Source organism: Prosopis cineraria, unplaced genomic scaffold (assembly GCF_029017545.1).
Source record: "Prosopis cineraria cultivar Desert tree isolate PC_DT_omini unplaced genomic scaffold, ASM2901754v1 PC5, whole genome shotgun sequence".
NCBI lineage: Eukaryota > Viridiplantae > Streptophyta > Magnoliopsida > Fabales > Fabaceae > Prosopis > Prosopis cineraria.
This window is the reverse complement of record NW_026555336.1, coordinates 32482566-32507880: the sequence shown is the minus strand read 5'-3', so window position 1 is coordinate 32507880 and position 25315 is coordinate 32482566. Positions and strand designations below refer to the sequence as shown.

At 31.3% G+C, this 25315-nt stretch overlaps 2 protein-coding genes and 1 pseudogene across 3 annotated transcripts; 2 read left to right on the top strand and 1 right to left on the bottom strand.

The window, feature by feature from the left end:
• Positions 1-3811: 3811 nt before the first annotated feature.
• Positions 3812-6231, top strand: LOC129310570 (probable UDP-arabinopyranose mutase 1). The gene is made up of 4 exons (XM_054952456.1): positions 3812-4228; positions 4844-5094; positions 5186-5354; positions 5757-6231. Exons 1-4 carry the CDS (start codon positions 3905-3907, stop codon positions 6099-6101), a joined length of 1089 nt encoding a protein of 362 aa, XP_054808431.1. The 5' UTR covers positions 3812-3904; the 3' UTR covers positions 6102-6231.
• A 4909-nt stretch (positions 6232-11140) lies between these two features.
• LOC129310831 (protein CRABS CLAW-like) lies at positions 11141-12300 on the top strand (annotated as a pseudogene).
• A 6732-nt stretch (positions 12301-19032) lies between these two features.
• On the bottom strand, positions 19033-24284 carry LOC129311487 (squamosa promoter-binding-like protein 6). Of its 2 annotated transcripts, XM_054953817.1 has the most exons (4): positions 24142-24284; positions 22772-23496; positions 21695-21831; positions 19033-20042 (listed from the first exon to the last, which is right to left on the bottom strand). In XM_054953817.1, the coding sequence occupies exons 2-4, from the start codon at positions 23446-23448 to the stop codon at positions 19405-19407; spliced, it is 1452 nt and encodes a 483-aa protein (XP_054809792.1). In that variant the 5' UTR covers positions 23449-23496; positions 24142-24284; the 3' UTR covers positions 19033-19404. The 2 variants fall into 2 exon arrangements, with proteins under 2 accessions (XP_054809792.1, XP_054809793.1); XM_054953818.1 differs by lacking the exon at positions 24142-24284 and having other exon boundaries at positions 22772-24047.
• Positions 24285-25315: the final 1031 nt, after the last annotated feature.

The following is a 25315-nucleotide window of genomic DNA, read 5'->3' as shown; positions in this document are numbered from 1 at the left end:
AGATATATTATAAAATTAAAAGATTAAACTAAAATTTTATATAAAATTAGAGGATCAAAGGAAGACTTTAGCCCCTATTTTATCCCAAAGTTGAGGGTCTTTAATATCAAATAATAAATTCATATGGAGTAATTAGTAAAAGTTAAAGTATTTTTAATTATTTAACTTTACATAGGGTTTCATTTTAGTCTCTTAATTTTATAAAGTGTATTTTTAATCCTTCAATTCTATCATTGTTAGTTTCATCACACACAAAAAAATTCACATTAAATTTTTAAATACTGACAAAATATTATCAAATGTTAAATTATTAATTTTAATTTTTTTAAATAAAAATAATTGAGATAAAAAATAATTATTTAAAACTAATAATATTAGGGTTAAAAAATTAAAAATATGCTTTATAAAATTAAAAAAATAAATTAAAATCTTATATAAAAAGTATAGAACTAAAAATATTATATTTTAACCAATTAGAAAATTTATTACTATAATATTAATTTCTCTTTCCTTTCATGTTAGTGGTACAAAGCCACTTGTAGTGTATACTCTCATCTTTACTGTGAGGTTAACATATATTTTGAATCATCTAATTTTTATATAAAATTTTAATTTAATTTTTTAATTTTATAATATCATTAATTTTAAATGATTTATTTTAAAAAAATTATCTTTATAAGTTAATATCTTGATAATGTGTTATTAATATTTAAAAGTTTAATGTAAAAAAATTTTGTGATAAAACTAATGATGTTAGAGGTTAATAATTGAAAATAAAGTTTATAAAATGAAGGGATCAAAATCAAGTTTTGTTTAAAGTTAAAGAAAAAAATTTATTTTAACCTTATTACAAGGTGTTTTTACATATGAAAGACAATAGGATGCAAATATAAAAAAATTAAAAATATAATTCATTTTTAAATAAAATTAATAAATTGACCATTTTTTATTCGGGGGAGGTGATGAAAGTTACCTGATCGTTGAAATCTGAAATTACTACGATACCATATTTGAATGCATATATGCAAGTTTTTATAATCCATGTCTAATAAGCTCAAAAAATGCTGTCACCAAAAAAAAAAAACTCAAAAAATGCAATCCAATTATTTTTTGGCCACTTTATTTTGATGTCATAAGAATCGTTTTTTTTTTTGTTGTTGGTAAGATTATAGAGTATTATATATTACTGTCATTTTTAGAATAAAAGAATAGTAGATGAGAATTACGTTATTGCATAATTGAATTGAATTGGAGTATGGTAATAATGCTTCAAAACCCCCCCCCCAAAAAAAACGAAAAACAGAATCTATAAGCTTGTTTGGTTTTGCTCTTATTTTTTTGTTTTTAAAAACCAATTTATAAATTAATTTTTGAAAATTATTTTTTACAAAAAATAAATGAAAATTTATTTGATTATATTAGTTTAAAAATAATTTTAGAATTAGAAAAACAATCAATAACGGTCAATCACAATTAATGATAATGATCTATAATATAAGTTTATAGCTAGAAGTACGAGCGGGCTCAGTCCTTGAGCCCGATTATCTATTTTTAATCTTTTTTTTAAGGCTCGGCCCTTATGTAAAAGGCTCAGGGTCTGACCTAAAAGCCCTGTTCAAAAAAAATTAAAATAAAATTAAATATTATAAATTAATTAAAATATTTTAAAATTACAATTCACACAATATTTAAAAAATAAACAACATATTTAGAAATCTAAACAACACACATTCATCAATTAAAATTTAAATCCTTCTCATCTTCATCATCTATAAATAAAATATTAGATCTCTCGAATATAAGTGTACTTATTGAAGATGAAGATGAAAATTCAATGTCAATTACCTTTACAACTTCTTTTTATCATTTACAATAAATATTAACCAAATTGTGTCATTATCAATCAAATATATGTATGTATATGTGTGTGTGTGTAAAATAATCAGGCTTATCAAGGCTTAGAGGGCCACCTGGGTCCAAACCCTTTTTTACAGGGCTTATCAGGGCCAGGCTTTCAAGCCTAATTCCTTTAAAAAAATAATTTTTACAGCTCGAGCCCTTATTTAAATAGGGCCTACAAGTTCGACCCTTCAGACCCGACCTTTATTCTCGACTTTATATAGGTTGGTCATATTATAACTAAAAGTAATTTATCAGAGAAATTCTTAGATGGACCCTATATATCATATCATCTATAGTCCATCAAATAAAAATATAATATTTAGATAACACTAAATGTAAATTAATTTTAATATTCATAATAGTAAAAAAAAAGGCAAGAAATTGAATAGACATTCTTGTATAAAAATAAAATTACTAGAAATAATAATGATGCATAAGATTTTTTTTAATAAATTAGTGTAATTTTATTGGTTGAAGCATAGATGATGTGGTGCACTAAGTTCACAAAAATTTATTAATTTATAATAATAAAATAGACTATTGAAAATATTTAAATCTAAAACATTTACTCAAATAAATTTTTACTTTTAAATTTTTAAAAGTAGAAAATATTTTTTCAAAAAAATAAAAGAAGCCCTATATTTAAGAAAAGAATTTGAAAAGAATGATATTGAATTCGAAAAAGGAAGAACTTTTTTTAAAAAAATGGATTTGAGTACCTTAAAAATAAATTTTCAGGCAAAAATATTTTTTGAATTTTTAAACATTTTATTTACAAAAATAAAAATATTGTAATTTAAATTTGTTAACTTTTTGTTAATTGACGTAAAACACCAAGTAATTATTGTAAATAATATAAGGTTAAAGTACAAATCTGCCTCAATTGTTTTCAAAAAAGCTGATATCTTTACGTTTTTAAAAGGCATAATGTCATCTTAATTTTGTTAAAAATAATACAATTTTATCCTATCATCAAGTTTAACCATACTAACTGGTAGTTAATTGTTCAATGTTTACATGGGGCATGCTTATGTGGATTAAATTTTCCACCTTCTTTGCCACGCACCTCTTCTTCGGCTAAACTGAAAATATGAAGGTCAGCAAAGTAGTGAGAAAAAGAGGGCGAGAGAAGATGATAGGACATGATAGAGGAAGAGACAAGACTTGAGACATGAAGAGCGCAATGCGGTGGAGAGTTGAATAGATTAAGAAATTTGGAGGCCACGTCAAGTGAAAGTGAAAAGGTTTCAATCCCACTCAGCCCACAAATTTTGCCACATATGCAAATCTGCGTCAATATGGACATATTAACGGTCCACGTGAGCTTTCTGTCATGACAAGACAAAATTGTCCCGTTTTAAAAAACATCATAGCAGCATTAGTACATTACACTTTTGAAAACATAAAGAAACCAATTTGTCGTTTTGAAATCATTCAACGCAGATTTCTACTTCAGCCCAATAATATATTATCCATGAACCTGAATCTAGTTCGGCATATAATATACATTTCCTCAATTTTTTTATAAATTATTTTTATCAATTTTATCAAAATAAAAAAAATATAAAAAATAAAAATATATAAAATTTTAAATATGTTCCTATATAATAAATTTAAAAAATAATATTATATTACTTTTTTTTATTAAAAATACTTTTTAAATATTACTTAGAAGGTCATATTATAATTTATAAATAAAATTAAATGAATTTTTTAAAATGTTACTTTTAAATGGAATTGGGGGGATTACGCACATGGAATCGGAATTTTTTTCCTTTAACTTTTCAATGATTTGTGGGGAAAATGTTTAAACCGAAACCCCCAAAATGGAAACGGAAAATGAAAATAAAAATTCTCGCCTACATGCACACCCACTGACACGCACATACATCCCACAGACAAATATCTCGTTGAATAGCTCACCCTAAACATTTGAGATTCATTTCTGCTGGAGTCTCTGCCTTTTCAGGTTCTGCTTCTCCTTCGTCCTTTGTCATCTCTAATGGCCGAAGCTTCAGTCAAACCTGTGCCCCTTTTGAAAGATGAGCTAGACATCGTGATCCCCACGATCCGAAACCTCGATTTCTTGGAGATGTGGCGTCCATTTTTCCAACCTTATCACTTGATCATAGTCCAAGACGGTGATCCCTCTAAGACCATCGAGGTCCCCGAAGGTTTCGACTACGAGCTGTACAATCGGAATGACATCAACAGGATCCTGGGTCCTAAGTCTTCTTGCATTTCCTTCAAGGATTCTGCATGTCGCTGCTTTGGCTACATGATCTCTAAGAAGAAGTACATCTTCACCATCGATGATGATTGCTTCGTGAGTATTTATTCCTTTCTTAATCGCTTGATTTCCCCTTTTACTGTCTCTTGGTGGCTGTGGAAATGGCGGATTTGAAATTTACTTGTTGAATTATGTATGTTGGATTCTGAAGTTTTGAAACCAATTGGTAGCTGAATTATGAGATTCTGGCCTGTTTCCAGATGGAACATTTGTTATTGTGAATCATTCCTTTGTGTGATCGTGCCTGTTCAGTTCAATTTGGTCATGATGGTTGAGTCCTATTGCTGAGTGAAATTGAATTGTGCGGGATCCAACTGATTGAGGTAGCCCGTGTTTACTTCATAATTTTGATGCCGCTAGTGAGCAAGCACTTGATCTTTGAAGATCTTTATGTTCTAGCTGGATTTGTTTGGTTGCATTCTTTCTGAACTCATGGTAGCGTCACCCTTACTATTGCTTGCATCCTCAATCAAGAATCTTATCCAGATTGCTAACAATCATCTGGGTTTTGTTCTTCATTGCATCCCAAAATGATATGAAGCAAATAATGTGAGCGAGTGCTCGTGGGATGTATGTTTGAATTTTGAGTTGTGACTGGCACAGAATATGAACTTGATCATTTCCCCCCATATATTGTGTGTTGATGTGCAGGTTGCAAAAGACCCATCTGGCAGAGACATCAATGCACTTGAGCAGCACATCAAGAATCTCCTATCTCCGTCCACTCCATACTTCTTCAATACACTTTATGATCCTTACAGAGAGGGTGCTGACTTTGTCCGTGGCTACCCTTTTAGCCTCCGTGAAGGTGCCCCAACTGCTGTTTCTCATGGCCTCTGGCTCAACATTCCTGACTATGATGCTCCAACACAGCTCGTCAAGCCTCATGAGAGGAACACCAGGTATGAAGTTTGTTCTTCGATGCACATAATGATCAATGTATGCTTTCTTGAAAAACATTGGTTTTTATGGTCTAGTATGTGTGCACTTCAGGTATGTTGATGCTGTGTTGACTATACCAAAAGGAACCTTGTTTCCCATGTGTGGTATGAATCTGGCATTCAACCGTGAGCTGATTGGACCTGCAATGTATTTTGGACTGATGGGTGATGGCCAACCTATTGGACGTTATGATGATATGTGGGCTGGCTGGTGCATGAAGGTATATCAAAATCACACATCTCTCTGGTTTCAAATTTAAGTCAATTATTCTCTCAACATCTTTACTATTTTGAATCCTCTTTCAATTATGCCTGTTATATTGATGTATGATAATGTGATCATCAGGGCTGGGAAGTGATGACTGGTCCGCCATACATATGGCACCTTTCTTCTTCTTCTTGTTTCATTGATATAAGATCTGATCTGTGGGCTGTGGCCATTTGACTTCTTGGTGTTGAGTTTGTAATATATGGTTTGATCTGTGGCCATATGAGCCTGGAATTAAGAACTGGTCTGCCATGCGTGTCACCTTCTTACATGGCTGCTTTTATCTATTTTCTGTATAACTGAATTTTTCTGAGAAATTTTGGTTCTGATATGTGATGCATTGATGAAATTGAAGGTGATCTGTGACCATCTGGGGTTGGGAGTAAAGACTGGTCTGCCATACATATGGCATAGCAAAGCAAGCAATCCATTTGTGAATCTGAAAAAGGAGTACAAAGGTATCTTCTGGCAAGAGGAGATCATTCCCTTCTTCCAATCTGCTGCACTTTCCAAAGATTGCTCCACTGTTCAGAACTGCTATATTGAGCTGTCCAAGCAGGTCAAGGAAAAGCTTGGGAAGGTTGATCCCTATTTCATCAAGCTAGCAGACGCCATGGTCACTTGGATTGAAGCTTGGGATGAGCTTAACGGCTCTTCTGAAACTCACTCTTCAAAGCAAGCTAGTGGCAAAACCAAGTGAACTAGGAACGGTTGCAATATATATAGTTTATGAAATCATTGGCTTCTTGAGGTTTTATTTTGTTCATCTTCAGGATCATAATATTATAATAACTATTATTATCTTTATTAGTGGATTGTTCTTGTTATCATTCGTATGATAATTATTAGCTGATATCATTATCTTAAAATGGGGTTGCAAGCATCCCCTTTTTCCTGTAACCCTTATGATTATGCTTATGAATTTAAATTTTGAAGTCGTTGCGGGGGAAAGAAACACACAGCTGAACTTTGAGATTTAACAGAATAATAATTGAAAGCTAAAGTAGATTATAAAATTAATTACGTTAGAGTTGGTTTGAATTTCAATAATTTTTCTTTTCCAGCAAATTTAAATAATTCCGATCTTTTTAAAAAAATAAGAATAATATATGTTTTAGTTTATAAATTTTCTCTTATTTATCAATCTACTCTTTAAATTTTCACTTAGTACAAATGAAAGTTTTAAGTGAAGAATAATAAGGATTAAATTGTGTTAACGAAAAATTATAAGAGTTGAGTTATTTCAAACATAGAGCTTGAATTGTTGAGTCAGTGTAGGGATTAAATCAATTATCGAAGAAAATTTCAAGCATTAAAAGGTACTTTTTATCTAAAACATAAAAATCACAATTTCTATAGCCATTTAACGGAATATTACCAGAAACGGATTGCCCATTTGCAAAAGCTAGTCAAAGAAAGAAGATGAAGGAGATTCAAAGATCAAAACTTTTCAGATAACTTTTGCCACAGAAGTAAACTCTCGTACACTACACTTTCAGGATGCGTGGTTTTGTGGCGGTCACACCGAAAGCAGTGGGAACCACCCAATATAAAAAAATCTGGGTGGTAAAGTTGAAGATGCCGACAATATAAGCATCGTGAAAATAAACAAAACGGTGAATTTGAATTACTGTGCATTATCTGTAACTGAAAATCTAGAATCAGAGGAACATGCAGGTAGCTTCAAAGATGGTGATAAGGCATCATGGTGAAGCTAGTTGCCGATGGTTCATCATTTCGCAACAAAAGTTCTAAAAAATTTGCCGTTGTCGGGGATCAAACCCGGGTCACCGGCATGACAGGCGGGAATACTCACCACTATACTACAACGACACTGTTGTTACAAGTCCTATATGATTTTAATTTCCTCAAGGCCTGTCTTAGAATCAAAGCTTAAGGGAATGGACTTATTCGGATTATGTTTACTTGAATTAAGCTTAAAGTATTTTATTCTTTGTAAAAGACTCTACTCTAACAGTTTCGCATATTCAAGCTAATCCAAATACCTAAAGCTTTTTAAAGATATTTTGTCTTTATTTTTTGAATCAATTTTAATTTTTAAATAATTCTCTTAAATATAAATATTATTTTAAATTTAAAAGAATAAAATAAAAAATAATAACTTATCAACCTTATACTTAAGTAGCTCTATTATTATTTTATTATATTATATATAATTTATTCATGAATGTTTTTTTTGCTTGTAAATTAATATCTTAGTTGTTTAAATATTACTTTTATCATGGTCATATAAAAATATTTTATATATTTTAATTAAATTATATTATTTGAATCATAATTAAGTTGATCTCAATTCAATGAAGGTTAGACCACTAATTTAAAATTATTATCCTGATTAGTTCAAAATTTTTAATAACTTTTGGGTAAACTATATTTTTTATTTTTTAAAATATGAAAAAAATAGTCATCATTATATTATATAAAACAAAATTTTTTATTTATGAGTAAAATACTATTTTTTAAATTATTTTTATTTAACTTTTTATATTGTTTAACCCCTACATACAAATAGTATTTACTTTAATTTATTCTTAATTTTTAATTAAGTCTGGTGTGAACGATAACCAAATAATTATCCAAAAATATTGTTTTATTTATTATGTTTATCTAGTAGTAGAGTCAGAAATTCACTCATGCCCAAATTTTATTTTTAAAATTATTTTAATTTTATTTTTACTTTAGAATTAATTATCTTATTTTATAAAAAATATATAATATATTTTTTTGGATTTGAAAATGATGTATAGGACTCAATTTTTTTTAAAAAAAATTGGGTCATGAAATATAAAAATTAATATTAAAATTTATTTTAAATATTATTTGAGATATTTTATTGATTAAAAATAATAAAAATATGAAAATATAAATATTTTTAATTTTTAAAAATATGAGATATTTTATTTTTATTATATTTTTTTAAAAAATATTTTTTTATTATGGTATTTGGACCAAACGGTTTTCTAGAACCTATTTGGACTCGAGCATTAAAAATTATTATTTTTCATGTTGGTTTGAACTGATCTATCAATTTGATCTAAATTGTTGATTCTAATTTGCATGATGCAACAGCAACATTATTCTCAAGTCTCAACCCATTCGTTTTGCATGTAAGGCCTAAAATATAGCCCAAATCGTTTTTGTTAAGAAAATGTACGTGCCCATGGGAAAACCACTCAAAATCTCCCTTCCTTGATTAACAGAAACTGAATAGTGACCAACAGAGTTGGTCAGTTGGTAAGTATTTGTCCTGTCAATAACCCACAAAATTATAGAATTAAATCTTACTACTGATATAAAGATTTTGTTGGGAGACAATCTATAAATATTTTTATAATCAGTGCTCTTTAAGCATGGGCGTTACCTTGCTTTGGTGAACCGTTGAACCCAACTTAAATAAACTTTTTTTAATTGAAAAATACCTGAATAGTAGTGTTTGTGTCTTCGTGTTGATCATATGCGTGTAATGTGATGAGATGAAATGAATCAAAGCGATGTATTTATTATATTATATCACGTGAGGAGAAGTCGTTGAATAAAAGAGGGATCAGAGAAAAACGAGGCCCTATAAATGTGAATCCCACTTTTGGAGTTGCATCCCCTGACCAGGAAACCTGATAGAGACATTTGCTTCCCTCACATGTCTCTGCATCGCCCAAGTTTCAGGACATGGGACTCTTACTGTCCTTCTCTGTGGACTCAGTTGAGCTGACTCAATTCATTTAAGCAACGTGATCAGATTCGAAAGCCCTATAGGAATCATGCTATGAGAGTTATTTTATATACTTGAGTCCCAATTAAGCTCTAATATTGATTAGCCCATGTCCATAATACTAAATGGTAAGAAGTTATTAATTTTTTTAAAAAAAAATTGAAAAGTTGATGTTCATTGACCACTGATAAATGTCTTTTCTTCCCTATCTTTTGAATAACAACAATTTGGATGAGTTACGTCTTGAAAATTAATTAGGATTAGGGCAAGTCATATGACTCAATAAACATCTATAAAGATACTTACAAACTACTGATCGCCAACGCATTATCATACCAATGACGAAGTATCTGAATCTATGCCGCCCTTGTCGGATAAAAGCAAACTCTTTGCTAATTGAACTAACACGTGTCAGCATAAATGTCTTCTATATTGATTAAACAAAGCAATATTGTTCTCTGAATATATAATTTATAACTTCAGAATGATATTGATTGGTATAACTCTGAAGGTTACCAGCATTAGATATTAGTACTGTAGGTGGATGAAGTTAACAATCTCAGTAGAACTAACTAAATCTTCTGTGACGTCCCATGATGACCAGAAAAGGAAAGAAACTAACTTGCTCACCAAGAGCTTGCCCTGTTGTGGTGGTATAAGAAAAAAGAGACTTTCCCAAGGCTACCTTTTGCCATTAAGCTAAGGTCTCTTGCTTTTTCTTGAGTCCCATAAATGACAGTACTGACTCATTCATTGCTTCGTGGTGCTGTCAGCTTTTTCTGTGTACTGTGTATATTGATCTCTTCCTTGCATGAACAATGTCGTCCATTTTCACACCTTCGTCTCTTCTGGTTCTCGTTCATGCATGTAGTTCTGTTGATATATAACCTTATTTGGACATAATCATTAGTTCTCTTGTCACCCCAACTTGTTATCTATATCTGGGAAGCAAGGGTACGTTGCAACACTTGTGTTTTGTGTTGTGTCTCTGTGTACTGTGTAGACCAGTTCACAATCCCTCATTGCTCAAGTTGCCACCATTGTTTAATGAGCATGATGGAGCTACAGTTTAATTAATATTCATAAAGTTTTGATATGAAATATTATTTTGATTCTCTCTATAAATCATTTTTATTAATTTCGCCAATACCAATACAAAAAAAAGTAAAAGGAATAAAAGTGTATAAAATTTTAAATATGTCTCTGTATAACAAATCTAAAAAATAATATTATGTTATTTTTTCTCTCTTATGAAAGATAAGTTTAGAAATATTTTTTAAATATTACCTGAAAAGACACATTATAATTTATAAATAAGATCAAATAAATCTTTTAAAACATATCTTATAAATAGGATCGAGTATATTTTTTGTTGCTAACCTCATTATAAATAGCGCACACAGTGATATCCTCTAACAAAATGATTATTGACCAGTTCTGTTTCCTTTTTTGTTAAAAAATAATAATAACATAGTTATGAAAAATAGGTTCATGTCATAATTTTAATATGACTATATATATATATATATATATGACAACACACATTTAAAAAAAAAAATTCTAGCATGAGATGTTATACATAGCACATGCGCGGGAGAAGAGATGACGAGATTTCGGAGTTTCATATGTGTGTGTGCATATATATATATATATATATATCTTCAAACAATTACAGCATGCAAATAGTGGTGAAGCAAGCACTATATATAAACCCTAGCTACATCTTTTTACCACTACACTATAATATTATCACTGCTACTACTATATACATATATACATATATATATATATATATATCTCGCTCCAACTCCTATATATTGTTCACAACCGTCCATTATCATATCACCCTTTCAAGTTTCAATTACTGTCAAAATAAACCCGACACACAACTATAAATATATCTCTTTTTCATTTTCCTTCTTATATAACACACACACACACACACTTGCTATCTTTTCCCCTCTCATTTCTATATAGTTCAAGAGAAATCTGCAAGACAAAGTTATAGGATGGATTTGGTTCCTCCATCTCATCAACTCTGCTACGTGCGCTGCGGCTTCTGCAACACTCTGCTTGCGGTAATATTAACTAATTATTCTATTAATTCCCTTGCTATCTGCATTTGAGAAGCTAGCATATGTAGCTTAAACTTCATGAAAACCTAGCTAAATAATAAGACAGTTTATATTTTATTAAAAAAAAAAAACAAATAGAAGTGTAACGTAATGCTTTTCGTTAATTGTTATATGTATTAGGTTGATATTCCATGGAAGCAATTGATGGAGAGTCTGACAGTCCAGTGTGGAAATTGTAGTAACCTCTCGTTTCTCAGCACCACACCACCTCCTTACCATCATAATAACCACAACCCTCCTCATCAGGTACGACATATATATACATAACTTATTTGATTTCTTCCTAGGTTATTTTAATTCATAGGTTATAATTAATTAATTAATGTTTCGATTGTGTTGCGTAAGGCTTTCAATGAGAGACTCAAGGGACGAGCTTCGTCTTCATCTTCTTTAGTAGAGAGAGAGGCAGCTGCGTCAACGGAAGCAGCATCGACGTTTGTCGTCAAACGTGTATTTCGATATATCACTAATTAGCTTGCACTCAACAGTAACCCTTTTTTTACTTTTTTTTTGAAAAAAATGAATTACTCTACACACTTATTTGTGCATGGTTCCATATTTCTGAATGCTTAGCTTGTGATTTGTCCAATATAAATTAAATTTGGAGTGTCCGTTTCTGCAGCACCTGAGAAGAAACACCGACTGCCATCTGCATACAATTGTTTCATCAAGTAATTAATTATCATTATTAATTACTATATTTTATAACTTATAGTCTTGTTCGGTCAAAATATTAATACATAAAATATTGAATTGATTTCATTTGTGTATGTGTGTCTTAGAGAGGAGATACAACGCATTAAAGCAGAAAACCCTGAGATCACTCATCGAGAGGCTTTCAGTGCTGCAGCCAAAAATGTAAACTTTACATGTAATATTTTTTCCATAGTATATAGTTGGAACTTCGATTTAATAATGTTTCTCAAAATTAATTGTGTGTGTGTGTGTGTGTGTGAAACCATTATTGATTTGTTTATATGGAAATAAAATTGTAGTGGGCTAGGTACATTCCAAACTGACCAACCCTTCTTTAGCTCAATTTCTGGTGGTACTACTGGCAACAATATTTAACGTAAGACTACGTTTCATTCCATTAAGCTTATTTTGTGTCTTTGTTTATTTACATATACTCTTCCGGATAATTTCTCAAATAACTTTAAGTAAAACTCATGCATTTATGTGCAGGAATGAGAAATCAAGGTCAGGGCCACGAAATCAATTCCAGAGAACAAGAACTATACAAGTCTGCGACGCGCGTATAATGAGAAAGGGTTTGATTCTTGGACGACCGATGTGAATAGAGATGATGTGTTTAGGAGAGGCTACCCTTGTTTAGGGCTTGACTTGGCTCAAATTCAAATGAGTGATCAGAACTATCAGCTTCATACCGAGTAGTTAACTACCAATATATTTTATGGCATAATTTCTGAAACTACTGTTTAGTTCATGTTAAAGTTATTAATTTGATTATATTGACTTGGGTGAGAAGGCTTTTAAAAAATAAATAAATAAATTATGAATCTTCATTCAACAGGAAATTAAAGGTCCTTACAGAAACGGAAAAAAGCCACAGCAAGGAAAACTAAAAACAGAAGAAACTGAGTACTTGTTTGGTTTTTGTTTTTCTTTTTTTTTTAAAAACTCATTTGAATAAATGTTTTGAATTTAATTGTTTTTAAATGTGTTCTTTATTTAAAAAAAATAGAAACATCTTAAAGTTATTTTTTGTTTTATTTTTTTATTTTCAAAATACATCACATTTGATATATTGAAAACTGCAACCATCTTGATCAATTACTATCATAAGCACCACCATTAACCAGCAACAACCATAATTATCCACCAATTTTTAGTTATAAAACTGGTTTTTAAATTAACACAAAATTAACAATGGATTTTTTTATTTTGTTTTGAAAAACAATTTTAAAAACTATATTGCAAAACAGCTTTTAAAAATAAAAAAATGAAAATAAAAACCAAACATCCCCTAACTAATCTTTCATCATATATCTCCTATGAAAGATGGCTTATGATCAAAGATACAAAATTCCTGGACTAGAGTATGACCAAATTTAGCTAAAAGATCAGCGAGGATATTCACTTCTCTATACATAAAACTCATGGAAACATTACAATCTCTGTTGAGTAAACTAACAGCAAATATTGGCTTTTTTTCAGATGCACTTCTCAGTCCCAAAATAACGGCTGTTTGGTTTCAGCGTTTGGATTTATACAAGTCCTTTTATGGATCCCATGTTATCACAATCTTGTTTGGATTTCTCTTGCTCTTCAAAAGCACATTCACCAACGTCTAGATTTTCATAACTTTTTACTTTTGAAATGTGGGCTGGAAACAAATTTTGATATTTCCTATAATATTATTCAAACACTTTTTAATTTACCACTACTGGACGCTTTAATCTATTGGACATAATGTATTATGACATTTGGTTTAGCTTAAATTTTGATAAAAATAAATATAAATTAATTAAATAAATGCATGCATGACATAATATCATTTATATTTATTTCCATGCATATCAATACTTGGACTAACCACTTTATTAGTGATGTATTATTGAAGGTTATCCAATGTGAATGAGTATGAAGAGAAAGCCATTGTTATCATTAGCATGCTTCACTCAAGAATAAAGAACATAACACACATTTATTTTAAATATTAACACACATTTTGGTTTCTAATCTTTATGTTAAACTCATTATTTTTATATACATTTATTTTAAATATTAACACACATTTTGGTTTTAAAATAAATAGTGAGATATAACCTTAATCTTGTTTTTAATCAATTTTATCTCACAAGTTTTGAAAATATTTTCTCTTAAATATTGTTTGAAAACTAACTTCATAAAGTTTTTTCAAAGGTTATATTTACTCAAAGTAGAGTTATGTTATTAATACTTGAAGTTTATGATTTGAGTTAAAAGTTTTGGAGATATTATGTTTTGATCTTCATTCAGTATTTTCTATATATCTCTTAATATATAAATTCATCTAATGTAAAACTTCTTTCATTTAAAAATAGACTTGAAAATCTTCCCAATTACATCTATTTCATTCAAAATGAGTTTTATATGAAATTGCTATGGTTTTTCAAAATTAGTTGTTAATGCATCCAGATTCTTTGTAAAACGTCCTTAACCTTTGTTCACCATTTTAATCATATCTCTCAAAATACTTTGAATTTTTTAGTGGGTCTTATTTCATTGGAAACTAAAAATCTAGATATTTCCAATTTGCATGATTTGAAGTTAAAACAAAAAAGTTTTGACCTTTAGAAATTGACTGAAACTACATTCTAAATCTATGTCCATTACTCTGAAATAGCAAGCCTTATTTGAGAATAGCCAGTCTTATTTGGAAAAAAGCTTGCTTATTCTAGTATAAGCATAGATTCTAATGCTTTGTTTCTCACGTGAATAACAGACAATCTTTGAAACTCCTTCTAATTCCTATCCTTTCACCTTCTAAGTATTGTGTTTACTCTATAACTTTTTTAAAATCCTTTTAAACACAAACGTTAGTTAGGATTAAACTCTTAAAACTTTTTTTATCATTCCTTATTCACATATAGCCAAGAAACATGTGAGCTTTTCTTTAATCTATTCATATTGTGTTTCTCTCTAAAGATTAAGTATTTGACTTGATCTTAATTCCTTAAAGACCTTTCCTAATTCCCTAAGAAGTATTTCAACTGAACTTATAATCAAATATTCAAAATCTAAAAGCTTATGTGAGATTTCGATGAACGGGTCCTTATTTCGAAGGAGCTTCCATATTTCAAAATAGCTTATTCTTGTGTGTATTCCTTATTCCTAAATAATCAGCTCTCTTGCCTATTCAGAATTAGCTTATTTGGGAGTAACTATCCTTATTTTGAAATAGTGGCTATCTTCTTTCAAAACTATTCTCACTATGTCATCCTAAAGTTTCTTATTGAGAAATAGCTTATTTAGAAATAGCTTTCCTTATTTTCAAATAAATATTTTCAGACCACCATCTGTGTAAGTTTCTTTTGATATGAGAACTATATTCTAAAAGAACCAATCATGTACTTCTCACTGTTCTATTCTTCACTATTTCGGAATAAGCTTATTTATTCAAGAATAAACATGAAGAAACTTGTTCTATTTATTGCGTCTGTAATAGGGAAATTTCAATTCTCTCTAAAATCTCTTTCTTCTCATTTTCTGAGAGTTGTGTTAGTCATTTAATCTTCCTAGAATCATTTTAAACAGAACTTCAAATTAGATTAAACATGTCTTGATTATTCTGAATATCCTTACTCCCGAATAGTCTTTGTTCTTTCGGTATAATATTCAACGATAATATTGTAAGAGCATTAAATACATGAAATGTCATTATGTTTGTGTTTTGCTCTAACACACAAACCCATATGAAAAGCTACCATTTCCCACTATCCTTTTCGGGTAACAATGTCATGGCAAAGCTACAAATTTATACTTACATCTACAATGGTAAAGATCAAAGAGCAACAGAAAATTAATTATGTCTAACAAAAACTTTGCAAGACGCAAGAGAAGAGAAGACGATAACTCCAATGGCTACTTTAATGAGTCTAACAGTTCACTTATCAACTCCAACTATAAAAGAACTCATTTATGAAAATCAAAGTAGAGAAATAATTGTGTGCAAGTTGTGATATTCAATACTCTCAACTACCTCTATTTTTATTTTCAATATTATTGCACTTCAATGTACTCATCTACTCAATGAGTAAGTTTGTATTAGGATCACTTTGTGATCAAATTCTTTCTATTATTTATTTGAGCAGACTTAAGATTAGAGAATTTTAAGCGGGTGCTAAAATTACCTTTGGAAGAGAGAGAAAAACAAACTTGTAAGCCTAAGAGATTGTAAGTGATTTCACAAGCATATAGATCGAACTTGTAGAATTTTTGTAAAGGAAAATAATACAGACATTAAGTCTAAGATTGTATTGTGGCTTCACAAATTCCCAAATCAAACTTGTGATTGTAGTGAAAAAAACTCAGGAGGTTCTTGAAGACTAAATGTAGGGCAGTGAATTTGGCTAAACAAGGATAAATTCCTTGTTTATTACTCTTTATCTTTTGACCTTCATTAGCTCTATTTATTCTATCAACATTCATATTATAAGTTTCTATGATTAAGAATTTTCGGTCAAAAATCAACAGACATTCAATTCACCCTCCTCTTGAGCGACCAACATATCTTACATAATCAACTAAGTAGGAGAGGGGTTGATCTAATTTAACAAAAAGTTTGAAGTTTGAGCTCTAAATATGCAGTAATGATTAAATTATCGTTAAGAAGTATGCCTCCCAAAGAGATATTTAAAAGCTACCATTCAGATTAGTCCAAGTCAAAGATTTAAGATATTAAACCGAAAGTAAAAAGAAAAAAATTTACTAAACTTACTTAAAAAGTTTCCTGACATAGAGTTGCTGTCTCCAAATGAATAAAACTTTATGAATCCAAGTGAGTTCCTGATTATGGATTTGGGCCATCTCAAGCCCAAAACATGTTGCATGGGAAGCGGTATGCTCACCAGCAGGGTATAACCTCAGTTTTGTGCAAGAACATGATTTTCTTTACAGTCAATAATAAACTGAAGAAAGAAAGTACAATCAATTTCAAGTTGTTAAAAAAAAAATCAGATGTAATTCTTAAAACAAGAATGTATCTCGTGTTATCTAACTAGACCTCTTACTCAAACAAACATAATTCTTGTTCATATACTAGAAACTTAAGGGTTTTTTATTTCTATTTTCAAAAACTTGTATTTTGTTTTTTTTTAAAAAAAAGGTGTTTGGGTCAATGTTTTGGATTTAAATATTTTCTTGTATATGAAAACATCTTAGAACTATTTTCCTTTTTTATTTTTAAAGCATAATACATTTAACTATCGTAAATTACTTTTAATTATAACCAACCACTATCATAAACCATCACTATTAATAACTAACGACCATTGCTATTGGTTATTTTTTAATTATAAAATTATTTTTAAATTAATGTAATCAAATATATTTTCATTTTATTTGTTTTGAAAAACAGTTTTTAAAAATTGGTTTACAAAATATTTTAAAAAAAATAACAAAACCAAACAAGATGCTAGTAATCATATTTGGACACAATTATCAAGTTCTATCCTGTGTGCATCAATGACTTTCAGAATAATTCCCCTACGTTTTCTTTGAATTCATCCGTTTTAAGAGTTTCCCTTTAATTCCCATGGTTTATATTTTTGTACAAGATCCTCACAATAAATATTTAAAACCCATATTTTAAATCTTTCCCTTCCTCATCAGAGGTTGATAGTGGTGCTAAAGGACTGAACCCCAACAACATAAGATCATAAAGAAAGGGAGAAAATTTCAAAACCAATCAATAATGTGTGTGTGTGTGTGTGTGTGTGTGTGTGTGTGTATAAAACTTTTATGGGGAAGAAACATTCCCTACTTTTCTTCACTTTTGACACCTATCTCCCACCAAAGCAAAAACTTCACTCGAGAGTCTTCATGTGTATGTCTAACCAATGCAGCCATGGAAAGATGCTGCTGATATAAGGATTAAGATATGCAATTATAAAGAAAAGAAAAGGTCAATAAAATAACCATCGTGATTATAAATGTCTCCACAAGCTTCCAATCATAAACAGATACACCACAGAAAGCAACAGCTGGAAGAAAATAATTGAAAATCTCATGGTAGGTATAGTAAGACCCACCACACTCAGTAATATGGATGCTTAAAATAATTCTGATGATAATTATATTGCAGCAACTATATACGTGTGTTGATGACTGCTTCAATATAATAAGAACAAGTTGTATTTCATGCAATTTGAAAAGTCAGTATTGCTCTGGGAATTTGCTGGCTTCATTCTAGTTTTTGAATAGCTTCTTTTGAAGAATGCTCAGGCTGTAAAGGGGATTCCTCAGTGGAAAAGGAAAAGCATATACCAAGTATAGAAATTTCTTCTTTTCTATATTTAGACATTTGAAGCACGACCATGTTAAGGCAATATTTGCTAAGAGTGATTTTGCCCTTCAGGACCATTTCTAGACTATCTTGCTACAGATCACTCATGTTGCTGTATATTTTAGTGGAGTTGAAAATTATCCAATCTTAAATATACTTATCTCTTCTTTTGGATCACTGAAGAGCCAACCCAGATGAATAAATTAACTCATGAAAGAAAAGCAGGGAGAGAATTTTATTATACCTTCTTTTGTTCTGGTGTCCTGATTCCATTTTGCATCTTTTTTTTAGTCCCCTTGAATATACCCCTGAACCTAGCTGGGGCCTGAGTGCATGAGAACACTCCAGAATTAACAATTGTTTAAAATTATGCATTATGCATGGAATGATATCCATGACAGTTCTTGCATCATGCTCCACAATTGTTAACAGTTTATGTCCTCTTCATTTCCCTGTACCTTAGATAAAAGTAATTTCTTCACTCGTTTTGTTTCCTTCCTGTTCTGTCTCTACTGTTTGTCAAAGAATGGAGAGTGTACATTTACTGTCAGCATTTCTGTTCCAATAGGCTAAGCCGGGAACGTAACCAGAGTGGAAAAATTTTCTTGTAGTCTTGTGTGTGTGTGTGTGAGCTACAAGTCAATCATAAAAAGATAACTAAGCCAGTTAAGCACACTTGTTAGTGAAACTTGTCGCTGACTTGTTTAAATTTCTATTCAAAATTGTTGGGGTCTAGCTACCGACTTTGTCTACCAGGTGAACTCAAAAAGCCCTGAATCTATAAATGCCATAATGACATGTTGAAGTGTTGAGCTTCAGTTTCAATATTGGATAGCTACACAAGACGAAAGAAACTGCATTTGCTTGTACATTTCAAACAAATGGCTAGATCTTCTTATGTGCCAGTGGTGTCTGTGCTATACAATTAGAGATGGATGTCTATTTCTTGATTTCCCTTCCCCTCTACTTGAACATAAACTACCATGGCTATGGTTTTCCTAGCCTCCCCTAACATGCTAAAATGAATGACATTCATTGAGAAAATAGTCCTAAATATTATAGGATATGACAACAAAGATACCCCAATAAAATGGGTGTGTTGATGAACTAAGCTTACGCCTCTCAGTCCTCACATGGTTGGAAAAAAACAGCTGTCCTCATTTTCGTGCTTCACTTGAAGAGAATTTCTTTGCTGCTCCACCCTTTGAAGATGCGATGACAATTGGAACAGATCAACAGTGGAAACATGTTCAACAGGAAAATGATGTTTGGCATTTAACAAATCTGATGGTTTGTAAGTATCATCTCCATGGACTTCAAGTTGAAGAGCATGACCAGCATCAGAAGGCATTATGGGTCTGTTCTTGGTAACTTCCACAGAGTTTATCTCACGTGAAAAGGACTGACTTGGGACATATTTGTCCAGAGAGCTTACCCCAAAAGGTGTTTCAGAAACTTGGCCATCACTGTGCAGTGCGCAGATGCCTTGAGAAATAAGGGAACCAGCTGAGTAGAATGTTAGATCCTGTGACTGAGCTGACAGAAGAGAGAGAGCACAACTTCTGGAGTTGGAGGCCCTGGATAACTCTTGACCATTTGTTATGGGTACTGCTAATTGAGAACTGTAAATTGATTCATCTTCAAATTTGATGTGTCCAATCTGATTGCTTTGTTCATACTTTCCCGGGTAAAAAATGCCACTTTGAAACATGTCGTGAAAGGCAAACTGGGGTCTCTTCTGTAATGAAGCCCCGAAATATTTGGTACCTGGAAACCCATTCAGTATAAGAGAAACCGATAAAAAAGGGTACGTTTTTGACTTTTTCTCTATCATATCTATTAAGTTATTAAACTTTGGGTCAAGTGGTGGAACAGCATCAGAAAAGACATCAGGTGAAGGATTAGGAGCAGAAACCTTTATGTATTTCTGTGCCTCCGGTGGACAAAAGGAAATTTAGGATAAAAATTGAGTAACTTCATTTAGCTGTTGCATTACTTAGCAATTAGCAAAAGTAAGCATAGATTAATCTTAAGAGTCAATGAAGCTGAAATTTTTTGCATTATTTCATACGCAACCTCATATGGAGTTCACCCCTACCTAGAAAGATTGTTCCACCAGTTAATTTTTCATGACATTATTAAGCTGGTCAAGCCTCCAGAGAAAATATGAACATGGAAATCAAGCAAGTCCATCTACAGCGATAAAATAATAAGACCTGACTTTTCTCTCGGCATTGATGCATAGAAGATTTTGACAAATACATAAATATAGTTGGTAGAAGGTACATATCACCCAGGGGACCACAATAACAGAGAGTAAGATGATAATTGATAAAATAATTTACAGGACCTTTAAGTGCAGCTGTTGTCTTGTATATTTGAAAACCCATGCTGCCTAATTTTTATTGATATCTGCTGTATAAAATAAATCCTAGAATGACTTGCTTGATTCTCTTTCTAAAGTTTCAAAGTATATTTTTCAAAATATCATTTGATAAACAGCAGATAAGGAGGTTTCAATATGACTGATGTGCACGTGGCCACCATAGGCTGAGTTGAGCAAATTTTAATGTAGCTACGTGCTACTCACGAGGCTATTGACATATCTGAACTAGCATGGTTATTTATTTTTATTTTTTTTGCCACTAAAATGATAAGGTTACAAATCAAGATAATTATTGTTTATTATGTCGGAAGGGAACAAATACAACATCCCAAACCTGGTTTGTCCTTCTCCGATGAGAGGCATGCTATAACAGCCGTATATCATAGCCTCTTCAAACATATACCAATCACGTTGAAGATACAAATAAAAAGAGAAGAAAAAAAAAAAAAAAGCTAGACAAAATATGCCTATTGGTACCATATTTTCTTGCATCAACAACAAAAAGCTAACCCAGTATAGAGGCTTCAACTAAAAACTAAAACGTAAAGCGTACAACTAACCACCTTGATTAAGCCTCATGCTATGAAAACCAAAGAATCCGTATTAATGGATGTATCAATAAAAAACAAGACAGTCTCTAGGAAAGCAAATACATTCGTTACAAAACTTTATGAGTTTGGAGAATCAAGAGAATAAAGCTGATAAAGCAATGTCTGCAATGAAAGATCATCAACATATAAAAAAGGGAAAAAATTTTCAATGTGAAAGTACGATTTGTAAACTTCTTAACTATCAAATTAACTGTAACCAACTTTGCACATAAAAGACTATGACAGAGAACAAAAATTACACCTTCCTTTTGCAAACAGTAGAATATCTACCATTAAAGCTTTCACCCTGTTTTTAGTGCGTTAAGGAGAGGGGAGGAAGAATCATAGCTTAAAGATGATATGTGTTTGAGTGTGCATGCACCAATAACCCTAGCCTTCTCGTTTTATGTTTTTGGTCATGTTGGAGACAAGGATTTGCATACCTTGACATGACTGCAGTATCTTCTGTGGTTTACTAGAGATGTAATCAAACTGAGGCTTCCTTCGACGTTCATTGTGTCCAGCTAGGCGTCTACGACAACTGCGCTTGCCATCATCAAACTCAGCTAGCAAATGAAACCTAATTAAGAAAACAAAAGGGAAATACAATTCAATCCATGAAGTAACAACCAAGAAGTTCAATTTTCAAACACTAACCTCTAGCTAGGAAGAAAGGATACTTGGAATACATTAGGAAATTTCTTTAATTTCTATATCACATGGGCGAAAACATCATACTTCTATTAATCAAGTGCTGTCATAACATAAATGAAAATAATTAACCATAAAGGACGTAAAGATCATTAAATTGTTGCAAAGAAAGATCCTGGCATATATTTTTGTAATCTTGGCATGAAGCTTACCGTATATCAACAATGACAACACAGATAATCATTGGTTCACTAAAACCAAAGTAACAAAAATTTATCAAGTCCCTCGTGTTATTTTTAAGAATGGATTTGCAACTGAATGTAACTGACCTATATTTTAAGGACTATTTACCAGAAAATTTCCTTTAGAATACTGAATCATCAAAAGAAATTCAGGTAAATCTGATCATAGATATCTTAAGAAGCATTGTTGTAAGCCCACCACCTTGTCAAGATTTGCTCCCATATGTATAACAAATGAGATAAGAACTACTACAAGGACAATCCGTTAGACAAGTTAAGGTGCTTCAGTTTTACACATATTAAATGCAAACATATTTCTTGGATTTTTTATGTGATTGCATGAAGTATTTCGCTAAATTTGCCACTGTTTCCCACCAGTAGGATCTGCGGGACTAATTACCACCCGACTTTAATCATTAAAAACCTCACTACAAGAATTTGATAAAGGATCAGGCAACATCCTCGCTACTGAAGCAACTTGTGAGTATTTTTTTAAAAATATATATATATATATATATATATGTATGTATGTATGTATGTATGTATGCATGCATGCATGCATGTATATGAGATAATCATCTTATTGTAACAAAAATATGCAATATTGACGAAGGAAAAATGAATAACCTGCTGCACTGTTGACAAAACCTCTGTTCAATGCCATTAACAATAACTTTGGCTGTCTTGGAATGAAGATCACAAACTTTGTGCCTTTTGTGGTACTCTTTTGAGGAGCTAAGATCCTTGTTACAACCATAAACTTGACAGACAGGTGTTTGAGTCGGTAAGCTGGAAGTGCGAGCTCTCTTTGTAAGCGTGGCCGGATACATAGGTTGAAAAGTGAACCCCTCATTGTCATTTTTACCACTACTTGCATCTTTACAATCTCCTAATCTCCCTAGCTTTAAATCAATCAGTGAAGAATCATGAATCTTAGATTCAACTAGAGAACATGAATGCCTTGACTCAGACTCTACTTCTCCCGAAGGTGAATTTAGAGCAACATGAGGAGAGGAATTAACTTTCTTACTAGAATCGCTGTCTTGTTCACAGTTTGATGCTTCCAATGGCTGGCTACCACGAACAGGCCTCCTGAACAAATCAGGAAACCCCAAGTCCACAAACTCCACGCTTTTAATTACCTCTTTATCTGAAACAAACCCATCTTTCTCAAAGATATAAGAGGCTTTACTGTCCCATTCAACCATTGCTCTTCTACCTCTCATATATGCATCCAGTGAGAAATCCATTTCATCAGAAAACACATAGCCTTTCTCTTCTGAGGCGTAACTCCAAGATTCCATTAGTGAAGATGAATTATTGCTGCAAACGCTATGAAAAAATGTCTATACCTGCCACAATCCAGAGAAACAGTTACTCTTCTGCTTTGTTTTCAAGATTTTATCAGGTAAGCTACATAGGTACAATATGAACATAAATTTTTAGAGATGACTGATAAATCTCTCTTAAAAATACAAATTCCCCAAAAGTTCGAGTGACAACAGCAAACAAAATTTACCAGATCCCACTTCTATTCAGAGGCATGAGACAGCGTCAAAAACCCAAATTTATAGGAGCGTTTCTCATTAATGCAAAACAAGAAGAACCAGACAGACAATATTTTAAGAGGGTCAACGAAATCAAACCCAGGTTGAAGGATTTGATGCTGTCATCAAATTTGGAATCCCAACGGTTACATTAAAAAGCTTGGAGGTCAAACTTTGCTCCAGAAGAAATTATGAAAGAAGACACGTTAAAAATGCCCAGGAAACAGTCATTAGAAGAAGTGTGAAGAGAACCAATTCCTTTTTATTTCAAGAAAATTAGAACAAACCGCAATGAAACGGTAAACTTAGCTGCTGACAGATTGGGGGGGGGGGAATGAACTGGGTATCACACTATTCCAAGTTTCTCTACCAACTTATGATTTATCAATACAGTTCCGCAAGAACCAAAACAGGATATGCTTCAAGAAGATGATATCAACGAGGAATAACCTGATAGAGGGGTGGCAGCGTGTGAGGGATTTATTGAAGGGTAGAGTAGTGAACAGTGCAGGGCGTGGGGGGGGGGGGGGAGAGAGGAGTTTTCAGAGTAGTGGCAAAGTCGAAGCAGATACAGCGTGAGTCAACATGATTTCCACCGGAACCCAAAGCATGCCAAGGTCTTTTTGTAGCTTTTGAGAGACATTGAAATTCCATTTCAACCCTCTCGACTCCATTCTATTCACACGAATAGACAGTTACGCTCAGAATTGATAGTTGTTAAATCAAAAGCTAACGTGAGAATGGCATTGATAATTTATTAATACTCAACCGAATTCACGTCTCAATGGACTGGTGAAGAGTTTTGGACGGTCTAGTGGATTAGATTTTACTCTCTCTGTAACCTCCCCTCTAATGACACCACTAGAACTAAAAAAAAAATACGCGCTACATTTAAAAATATAAAATATTTTTTAAAAAATTAAATGTTTAAAAATATAAAATATTTTTAATCTTTTAATATATAATTTTTATATTTCTTTTAAAAGTGTCCTCATTGAATAAATCATTTTAAATTTTTTAAAGTGAAATATCATATTAAATAAAGATAAATATGAAAAGATATGATTAGTTTAAAAATAAATAACTATTTTATTAGAGTGAGATTTGATTAAAAATGCTTTTTTTGAATAAAGGGAAAGAGCATTAAGTTATTTACTTTAAAAGAAAGAATACTTTTAATTTTATTCTTATTTAAATAAAAAAATTTAAATTTGCATTATGTTTTATGTAATTTAAATAAAAATAATATTAAAAAAATATAATTAATATTCTATCAAATGTATTATTTAAATATTAAAAAAAATTTTTAAAAATGTCATAGAGATCAAATGAAGTGTATTTTTTGTCTCTTTGTGAAGCAAAAAAACAACATAGCTTTAGTTAAAATAGCAATTTGTCAGATCTGTGTTTTGTGTGTGTACGTGTAAATGTTTCATTTATCTGTGAATTAATACTTTTTATGTTTAATATTACCCTTTCGATATTATATGTCAATATTTGGTATATCTCAATTATAATTATACTATCCGTATTTCAACTATAATTGGATCGCTGTCTCTTCAATAATTGTTTTGACTAGTTTGATTTTCTATACCTTAGACTAGAGCCATGGTTGGCTACAAAA